The sequence below is a fragment of the Eschrichtius robustus genome, chromosome 5, assembly GCF_028021215.1.
Source record: "Eschrichtius robustus isolate mEscRob2 chromosome 5, mEscRob2.pri, whole genome shotgun sequence".
In the NCBI taxonomy this organism is placed as follows: Eukaryota; Metazoa; Chordata; class Mammalia; order Artiodactyla; family Eschrichtiidae; genus Eschrichtius; species Eschrichtius robustus.
The window spans coordinates 58742222-58752981 of NC_090828.1; the positions used below are offsets into that span (position 1 = coordinate 58742222).

The 10760-nt window shown below is 42.6% G+C and overlaps 1 protein-coding gene across 3 annotated transcripts in view; it reads left to right on the top strand.

Annotated features, from left to right (window-relative positions):
• The window catches only part of CHN1 (chimerin 1), a 203547-nt gene extending 201804 nt beyond the window's left edge, over positions 1-1743 (top strand). Inside the window, exon 14 of one of the 3 annotated variants that reach the window (XM_068544885.1) lies at positions 903-1743. In XM_068544885.1, the coding sequence (XP_068400986.1) occupies positions 903-1074 (172 nt within the window). In that variant the 3' untranslated portion in view covers positions 1075-1743. The remainder of the gene's footprint in view (positions 1-902) is intronic. The other 2 variants (XM_068544886.1, XM_068544887.1) reach the window with 2 other exon arrangements.
• Positions 1744-10760: the final 9017 nt, after the last annotated feature.

The window sequence follows — 10760 nt, forward strand, 5'->3', positions numbered from 1 at the left end:
AGGGATTGATGGTGATATAGCTTTATTTCCCTGCTTGGTCACCCTCCATCTCTCCCAGTTGAAGCAAGGTTTTTAAAATTATATGACCAAGTTTTGGTGGTTTTAGGATTTCCAAATACAGTACCAATCAGAAACAAAAAAAAAACCCAGCAGAACTTGACATCTATTTTGTAGGCCTTTAGGTGCGAGTTACCCAGAAGTGACTATTTAACTCACGGTGCTTTTAAGGATTTACATGGTTTCCCTCCTTAAAAGCACCATGAGTTAAAACGTTTTTTAATATGCTTCACTTGTAAATTCAAGTTTGCTATGTATGTGGATGCAGTTAAGAACTCCACACTAAAACAAAGGAATAACTCTCAAATTATAGTCTCTATGCCTTTGCTGTAGCAGTAAAAAGAATATAAATACTTACTTACAGTCCCTGATGAGGTTGCTTAGCTTGAGCCATTTCCTGTTAATATCGCTACCACTCTCTCCCTAACTACTCAATAAGCCATTCAACTTGCAAAAATGCTCTATAGGAAACAAGATCTCGCCAAAGTGGAGGGAGAGCTGATGGAATTATCCGGATGACCCGGTCCCCTCCCTGTGTACAAACCCACCCCTGCAGCTCTAGGCTATGGCAGGCGAATCCACAGATAGAACTCCACACAGCCCAGCACATCAACTCAGGCTTCAGCTCCAGTGATCACCAGAAGTTTAAATTATTTACTAACATCATTTACGTTAAGGAAGGTCAGTACTTTGAAGTTAAGGAGAAGTGCAGAGAAATAACCGAGCGAAAGAGCTGATCAGTGGGCACAAACCTTTACTGTGAATCTTTTGTTTTAGTGCTTCAGCACGCCAAAGACCCCCCCGTAGCCTATGTGAAGTCACCCTCCCTTCCTTGTACGTTTCAGAGTGACCCTCCACGAAAAGGAGAATCTGATGAATGCAGAGAACCTTGGGATTGTTTTCGGCCCAACCCTCATGAGATCTCCAGAACTAGACGCCATGGCTGCCCTGAACGATATACGATATCAGAGACTGGTGGTGGAGCTGCTTATCAAAAACGAAGACATTTTATTTTAAATTTTTAGTTTGAAGGAAAAAAAGAAATGTTTTACAGATGAAGGAATGTTTTATAGTAATTTAATTGGCTCTTATAGCTGAATTATGTCTTGGTTAGAAGTTTGGGCATATAACCAGATTAAAATGAAGGAACTTCCCCATTGTGTTCATAGCACTGCTCCGCTGTCCTTGTAAAACAGTGAACACATGCTTTCCAGTTCTCGTAGTCCTGGGTGTTTATCATGTTAAGAGAAACTCAAGCTAGTGCATGATTAGCCCCCTGTTTGGCAAGGGAACCTCATACAAAGGAGACACAAGCCTGCACCACCCCTTGTCCTGGGTCACCTGCGGTTGTAGTGCAGCATGTTTCACACAGTAACTCTGTCGTGACTTTGCTTTTGGGTCCTGCGTCACTGGTTTCTGATGCTTCCATAAACATGCACACAAATGGAGAAACCAGCACCTCTGGCTGCCGCATTGCCATAGACTATAACATATGCCTGCTTTTCTCAAATGCTTTATTTCTGGTTTCTCTTAGTTCTTCTCTAGCATAGTACTTTCTTTCCAGCAAAAGCAAAATGTGTTTTCAGATTTGTTACTTTAGTAAATTATCTCTACCAATAAAAAAGTACAACGCAGAGCATTTTCTGTTAAATTATTATTGGTTTTCAGTTGTAATTTTGTGTTTTTATCTGGCATGCAGTTATTAATTTATTAAATTTGGCTTTTAGAAATCAAAAATATTGATAGCTCACTTTTTTCTCATGATTGAGAGTATTTGGAAAAATGTGTTTGGCCATTTATTTAATACTGAGTGCACCCCCTCACCTCTTTTGTTTACTGTTGAAAGTTTTGCGTTGAGCTCCTAAAAAAATAATATAAAACTGCTTAGAAGTAGAATACCCATTCATTGAATTTATTTTTCTTCTTGCATACTCTGGCAAAAATCTAGAATAGTTTCTCAACTTTTTGGGGCAGGGGGGAGGGCAGGCAGGAGTTCCTTCTAGAGCCATCAGAAAAAGAAAAAGGGCTAACTAAAAAGAATGACTTTTCTGAACGCTCGAGGGTTTGTCAGAGATGCATGATGTTGACGTGCAGTTGAGCTGACCGAACTGCCTGGGAGGAATCTCAGGTAGCAACCTGACAACTAGGGAAGGGTGTTCTGCGCACAACACGAGGCCCGGAAACCCAGGCAATGGGCCTGATACTGTCACTAGCCACCCACATGGCTTTGAGCTAATGACCATCCAGTCTGTTTCCTTATCTGTCAAATGAGCGCCCTCCCAGAACTAAAGTTCTGTTCTGCTTTAAAAACTGAAAAAGTGGGACTTCCCTGGTGGCGCAGTGGATAAGAATCTGCCTGCCAATGCAGGGGACACGGGTTCAATCCCTGATCCAGGAAGAACCCGCATGCCACGGAGCAGCTAAGCCCGTGTGCCACAACTATTGAGCCTGCACTCTAGAGCCCGCAAGCCACAACTACTGAGCCCACGTGCCACAACTACTGAAGCCTGCGCGCCTAGAGCCCGTGCTCCGCCACAAGAGAAGCCACCGCAATGAGAAGCCCGCGCACCACAACGAAGAATAGCCCCCGCTCGACGCAACTAAAGAAAGCCCCCGTGCAGCAACGAAGACCCAACACAGCCAAAAATAAATAAATAAAATAAGTAAATTTATTTAAAAAAAAACAACTGAAAAAGTAATACAAGACACATTTCCATGTTTGCCATTTCGATCCTTAGTGCTTTCAAGACTGTCTCAAAGATAACGGAAACTGACAGAAATATGGAGTTTTTCCATATTTTTACCCTTAGGCTATAGTAGGAAGTTGATCATATGTTTTATTAATGTCTATATTCAGAAAACTGTGGTGGTGCAGTTCATTACAGCTATCTCCTCAACCACAGTCGCCTATATGAAAAATGTCACTGCACTAAGCAACATGAGATGTATAGATTAATAAAGTACAGAGATTTGTTTTATATAATATAGACATTTTCTTTAAAATGGAGGTCACTGAAAAGCACTAAATCTGATCACATGGGTCTGTCCCTGGGTTAGGTACATCTGTTGAACTGCCGCTACGTGCTCAGGACTGAAGTTCATTTTGTACAAAGTCCTTTTAAAGGAGAATTCAGTTGCCTTATTAGAATATAATCACCCTAATTTTTTCCTGAAAGTAACAGACATGGTTGACTTTAGAGCAGGCACTTACTGGAATTAGAGGTGTGTCTGTATTACAGGAGCAGGAGCGGTGCCTGATCATAATACATAAGAAGCAGATGCTCAGATAAAATTCTGAGTAAGTTCAGACAAGGTTACTATCTACCAGGTTTGTGAACAAGTGCACTGGGCATGTTTCTAAACGGATGTGTGGTTCATTCCCCCAGGACATGCGGATACAAATCACAGCTACGTCATCTGTGAGCACCTTTGGACTGTCGGGTGACACTTCTTGAAATGAAGGAACAATTCTCAGTCACTTAGGGAGGCTCTTACTCAATAATGTGCCAGAGTCTTTTATACATATCTTTCTAAGACTACTCGGAGATTTCTCAAATCGTGACCTTTTATAAAATGAGGCAGAGGCTTCAACTTCCATCCCATCAGGAGTGGGAGAAGGGACCAGCGAGCCGCTCCACCATCACCCACAGATCTGGCAGCACTGCCGGTCCTCTGCCCTGAACATAAAGTCCATTTCTTCTCAACTCTCTGTATATAGTTTTAAGGAAATTATTGAGAAACGGAAGATTTTCCCTTCTCTACATTCTTTGTTAGTTTTTAATGCCAGTTATACCAGCTGGCCAGAGGAAGTAGTTCTTCACTGAATTGAGATGAAAAACGTGTCCCTAAGTGGAAGAATGGATATTTATCAAAATGTTTCTGGTTACTTAATGAGCTCAAATAGAAGGCCTCTGAATAAATTAGGTTCAGGGCTCCAACACTATTCATTTTTAACAAAATATTTTAGAGTTTATAGTCCCAAACCTGATTACGTATTATTGGTGAGTCCACCTAAAAAGCCAAAAGTGTTTTTGTTTTTAATGCACGTTGGAAAAGCAGAATACTCCAAACTCTTCTCCCAACTCTATATTTTTGTCATTGGGAGGATAACTTCTTATGGAACTCTTTAAGCGTCTTAACTTCATTTGCCTGTAGCAACTGTACAGCATTCACATTTGTCTCCTAGTGTTAAGTGAGAGGCATTACTCTTATGAGCGGAAGTAGCCGTGCTCTTTACATACGTCATTACCGCACATCACACCTCCACCGGACACTGGGCGGCTCTGACCCTTGATTGGCATGCGTTGTGTGGGGATATAGAAGGCTGAGAGGAATATAGCGTTGTCAGGGATCGGCCAGCGTCTCCAATTTTTAGCAATCTAGTTCTCACTTGCATTCTCTCAACAAGTGAAGCCCAGACCTGCATCCCAATACATCCGCACGCCTCATTCCACACCCATTTCCTGCCTGCTCCCTCCCCACAAGCCAGGCACTGTGCTAGCCTGGGAACAAGGTCAGCTCCTGTTCTCAAGGAACTTACCAGATCATTTTGGCCTAGGAAAACTTGAATCCTGTCCTTTTCCTCACTGTCTTATTTCCTATGGGCCTCGGCACTAGCTGCCTATCCCTGTGAAGAGGGTGTGCACTCTGGAATGGGACAACAGAGCATGAAAGGGCCCTGTCATGCCATCCTCTGCTGTGGATTCACTAGCCTCTAATTTCCCTGCATCACACAAGGCTCGGCAATGATGGTATCAGTCTACTGCAGCTGAGTGCACTTAGCTCATTTTGGCCAATTCCACGCACAGTTGGCAGTCTTTCTGGAAAAAGCTGTCTCAACCTGACAGCTCAGAGTCACCATTTATCTAAAACAGACTGACAGCCCTAGCATTTCCCAAATAGTAATGAAGGGAAAAAACTGAAGTTGTTTTCTCTAGATTTTGTATAGTCAAGGACTTAGGTTATAACTAGTATACCAAATCCTATTTAAGACCAATTAGCAATTTTATTAGAAAAGGTTGTATTAATAATGTTATTATAGATTCAAACATTTGTTGGTTTCAACACATTCTTCCACCTTACCAAAGTCATTGGGGCCTCTCAGCAAATGCTTAAATAACTTTTAAAGTAAAATTATTTCACCAGTCTGGCATATCACACAGGCATCTCGCATCAATTGATATTTCATGTGTTGAAACCAAAAATCAAGAAAGAGCTAAGCTAAAAATATGATTCATTCATCAACACATAGTGTAAGGAAACCCCTGATTTATGAGGTTTTTTGTTCTTTGCTGAAGAGAGACTATTTTAATATAGTCAGTAATAGCATATTTCACAATGTAAATTTTTTCCATTATTGCTTATTCCACAGGATAGCACAAAACAAGAAGTATAAGCATGTTGCTGACTGAGTTTTTGGAGCTCTGAAAGTGTTAGGGTGTTTATTATTGTTCAGATACAATCACGATTAATTGTAGCAGGTAACGTCAACATGTGAAGCTAGATGCATTTCTAGTTCTGAAACATATCTACTTAACTGCCCATGTCACTGTGGTAACACAAAAAGCAGAGGAGGTAATGTTTAGAGATTAAAATGAAGAATATTAGCAAGAAGGGCCCTCCAGAGGTAAAATGTTGTAAACTTGGAATGTTCTGAAAACAGAAAAATCTTTTGATTTTCACTGTACCAATCTCAGACCAGTGAGTTTCCTCTGATGTGTCTCTAGGTAAAATGTGGCCACAGGCTTGGGCTTGTCCGTGCAAAAATCAAGGCCTGGCCTGATATTTGGATGCCTCCCCATAGGAATGAACATTTTCCTAAGACAGTTTTTATTCTTACCAAAGAAAATTCATATAGTTTTGAGGAATAATTTGCTCAAGTTTTTTTTTTTAAATAGTATCCAAACTATATGAGAGAGGAGGTGATATGGGCATACAAAGGTTAAGTTCAACTACATCAGTGCCAGCTCTGTCCCAAGATTCTAGGAACACTGTGACATCAAAAACATGGGAGGGAGTAAAAATGTAGAGCTTTAGAATGTGCTTAAACTTGTTATCATCTTAAAATAGACTGTTATAAATATAAGTTGTTTTATGTAAGCCTCATGGTAACTACAAAGCAAAAACCTACAGTAAATACACAAAAGATAAAGGAATCTAATCATACCACTGCAGAAAATCATCAAGTCACAGAGGAAGAGAGCAGGAGTAGAAGAAAGGAAGAGAGGAAATAAAAAACAGCCAGAAAACAATTAACAAAATGGCAATAAGTACACAATTATCAAAAATTACTTTAAATGTAAACGAACTAACTTCTCCAATCAACAGTCATAAAGTGGCTAAATGGATAAAAAAATACAAGACCCACCTATATACCGCCTACAAGTGACTCACTTCAGAAGTAAGGATACACACAGGCTGAAACCGAAGGGATGGAAAAAGATATTCCATGCAAATAGAAACCAAAAGAAAGCTGGGATAGCTATAGTTATAGCAGACAAAATAGACTTTAAGACAAAGACTATAATAAGAGACAAAGCCATTACATAACAGTAAAGGGGTCAGTCTCACCAGAGGATATAACATTTATAAATATTTATGCCCCTAATCTAAGAGCACCTAAATATATAAAGCAAATTTTAACAGACCTGAAGGGAGAATAGCAATACAATAATAGGAGGGGACTTTAATTCATCAGTGGACAGATTCCAGACAAAATCAATAAGGAAACATGGGACTTAAACGACGTTAGACCAGACAGACTTAACAGACATGTATAGAACATTTCACCCAAAAGCAACAGAATACATATTCTTCTCAAGCACACATGGAACATTCTCCAGGATAGATCATATGTTAAGCCACAAAACAAGTCAATACATTTAAGAAGACTGAAATCATATCAAGCATCTTTTCTGACCACAATGGTATAAAACTAGAAATCAATTCTAAGAAGAAAACTGGAAAATACACAAATATGGGGAAACTAAAAAACATGCTATTGAACAACCAATGGGTCAAAGGAGAAATCAAAAGTGAAATTAAAAAAATACCTTGGGGCAAACAAAAATGGAAATACAACATACCCAAATTCATGGGGTGCACCGTGATTCTAGGAAGCGAAGAAGTGGTTGATCAGCAGGAGGAGGTGGCATTAAATGTAGTCATAAATGTAAGGGCTCCAGGCCCTCAGCCCACTGGTGGCCTGCTTCTCTGACTCTGCCTTACTTTGGCCCAGTGCAATGGTTTTTAAACTTTAGCGTCTTTCAGAGTCACCTGGAGAACTTGATAAAGGCCTTACCACCAGAGGTTCTGAATTAGGAGATCTGGGGTGGGGCCCCAAAATTTGCATTTCTAACAAGGCCCCAGGTGATACTCATGCTGCTGGTCCCAGGATCACCCTTTGAGAACCACTGGCTCAGTGTTTCTCAGCCCTGGCTACTCATTAGAGTCACCTGAGGCCCTACTACAGGCCAATTAAATCAAACCCTCTGTGCGCAAGCGCTGGGCAGACAGCTTCTCGGGTGATTCTAATGTGTCCCTGGTGTGCAGACTGTTGCATTTCCTGTTGGTATGTTAAAACACGCCTGGGATTTGTTTTAATCAGGTATGGTAAGACACACAGACATGGAAATGATGATCCCTAGGAACAGGAGCCGTGCAGGGCCCCGTGGGGATGGAACAGGGTCCGTCAGGAGCAGAAGGGGAGAGAGCAGAGCATGGCCCAGAGTCTTTATGGGGGTTCTCTTGGGAAGGAGCGGACAAGGCAGGGTGGGTTCCCTGAGTTGGTTTAGGTTGGATAGTTTGAATAATTTCAATGGGCTCTGGACTATAGGGGTGGTCCCTGGTTGTCCAGGACCTGACACTAGGGTGACTTAAGGCAGGGGGAATATGGGCTTGGTCTGTGAGAGTTTAATAAAGGAGATAGTTGGGGATGTGGGCTCTGGATTGGTTGGTTTGCACATCAAATGTGCAACTTTCCTAAGAGTCCTTTGCAGTCTCTAGGAGTTAGCTAACCCTGGGTCAGCCGGTCTCTCCAGGATGAAGGCCTCAAATGCCAGAACATCAAGAATGCAGAAAATAAGAAGGAATAGTCCGACATGGAGTTGGCTTCAGGTGCTCTCCTTCAGAGTCTCACCTCCTAGTTTCCGACCTAAGTCTGATTCTGTCCTCAGTATTTTTCTTACTCAAATTTTGTTCAAAATCACATAGCCTAACCTAAATTAGATATTAAGTCAGAAGAAGAAGATGGGTTCTAACAGGAACCATATTAAACCACTTTAAGAAGGAGTCCATATTTCTCAGACCACATTTGATGAGACTAACATTCCACAAAATGTAAGAAATACAAATTGTTCTCAGAACTACAACAACCTGCACCAACCTCACACAGCTAGAAGGCCTAAGAGCTTGTGTCAACATGACTTAGCTCTTTGTTCCAAGAGACCTTTGCCTGAGGAAGATAGGACTTTGCTTCGGGAAATTCCCGCAGATCACGTTACCCGAGACAATGGACTCCACCTGGGCAGACAGCTTGCTTATCAAACCACAGCCTACCCCTCAAGACCCTTGCGATGTTCACCTGTCTTAAGTGACTCTATTCCCCCACCTTGAAATACACATCTTAAACACTTGAGCCCAGACCCCCGAAACCCTGCAAAGCCCCCCTCTGACGTCCCCCTTCTCTAACACTGCTCAGCTGCCGTGGTGCTCTGCTTAGTGCCTTCAATTCCAGTTAGCTTAGTTTGGTTTTATTAGCAGGCAGTCTGACAGTACACTGGGGAGCTCAACAGTTGTTTCAAGAGTAAAGGGCTCTAGAGTCAAATAAGTTTGGGAAATACTATATGGTTGACCCTTGAACAACAGGGGTCTGGACTGCGCAGGTCCACTTCAATAAATACTTACTACAGGATTTGCGGTTGGTTGAATCAGCAGAAGCAGAACCATGAAAATGGAGGAACCGCAGATACAGCCACCTATGAGTTACGCTCAAATTTTCAACTGTGCCAGAGAGTTGGTGCCCCCAGTCTCCGCATTGTTCAAGGGTCAACTGTTCAAGCGTCAATGCCACCTTTATGAAGATTGCAATCATGGGATTTCCCTGGTGGCTCAGTGGTTGGGAGTCTGCCTGCCAATGCAGGAGATACGGGATCGAGCCCTGGTCTGGGAAGATCCCACATGCCGCGGAGCAACTAAGCCCGTGCGCCACAACTGCTGAGTCTGCACTCTAGAGCCCGCGAGCCACAGCTACAGGGCCTGCGTGCCTGGAGCCTGTGCTCTGCAGCAGGCGAGGCCACCGCAATGAGAAGCCACCACAACGAAGAGCAGCCCCTGCTCGCCACAGCTAGAGAAAGCCCGCGCGCAGCAACGAAGACCCAACGCAGCCAAGAATAAATAAATAAAATAATAAATAAATAAAGATTGCAATCATGTTAGCATAATAAGGAGTCTGAAAAGATTTGCATTAAAAAGAAAACAACTTGAGATCAAGTGAACTGGCAACTTGTGCACGGAAAGCCTTGTTTTTCTGCAAACTTACTAACTTATTTAAGAACATTTTCTCCCTTAACATCTGTTTTCAAAACATTGATTTAGGTAAAGTCATGAATGATTGGAGAGAAATTAAGAACTACTAGGCACGTATCAATAATATATAACCCTGACATTTTGAAGCTGCTGGTGAGGGAACTGACACCAGGCTTCCCTGACCGGAAGCGTCCTCACCCACCATCAGCACCTCGGTGTTGGGCTGGCTGCCCGGTGAGGGTAGTTTGCACATTACGAATGGTTTCTACATGATTAGTGAGGGAGGGTTCACTGGCATCCACCAGGCTGTCTACAGAGGACCGTTCCCTGAGGCCCGTGAATAAGGCATCCATCCACTTTGTCAGAGCAGGAGGAACCAGGATGGCCTCTGGCTTTGGATTCCCAAAGCCACTTGACTTTACACTGTGCTTTGCACAGAATGAGCCTCAGTGAATGCTCACCAGGTAACAACAATTCCTCTTCCTGGTGGCACTGCTGAAAGATCAGAGGAGATCCCCCCACTGAGTCCCTTCACAGTCTCCTCAGAGGTGGGAGGAGAAATCAGTCAGGGCAGCTCACTTCCCCACTGCTTCTGCTCTGGAAACACCCTGGTTTTGTCCCAGATCTAGGAGGAAAAATTAACACATTATCAGAGAATGCTGGGATCCGATGCATTGTCTGTGAAACAGGTGGCCAAGCCAAAAGGACGATGGTCTCACAAAATCAAGGTTATTCAAATTACCAGTGGGCATTTTTGCCAGGGTGTTCCTTGATATGTCCTCATTAAAAATTAATCACCATTAATATTAATTACAGTGATTAAAAGGAAACATCTGTGAAGACAGACTTGAATCCTTATAGCTCTGGCTGGGTGTAGCAAGATAAAACAGAGCTGCCAAAGGGAACAAGCTTCATCATGTCAAGAAAGAAAGAAAGGGAGGGGGGGGGGGTGAGGAAAAGCCAGGCTTGGGCTAGGCGTCAGGCCTGGATTCCTGGAGACACTGATCCTCTCTCCCTCTTTCTCCCCGCTTCTCTCTCCCCTCCATGCTTTCTTCTTTGTCTGGCTGCTCACTTCTATTTGATAGCTATCTGTCTACAGAGGAAAGCCAGAGCTTTTCATTCTGCAAAATCAGATTCTTTTCCCTTACAGGTTATTACAAAATATTGAGTACAGCTCC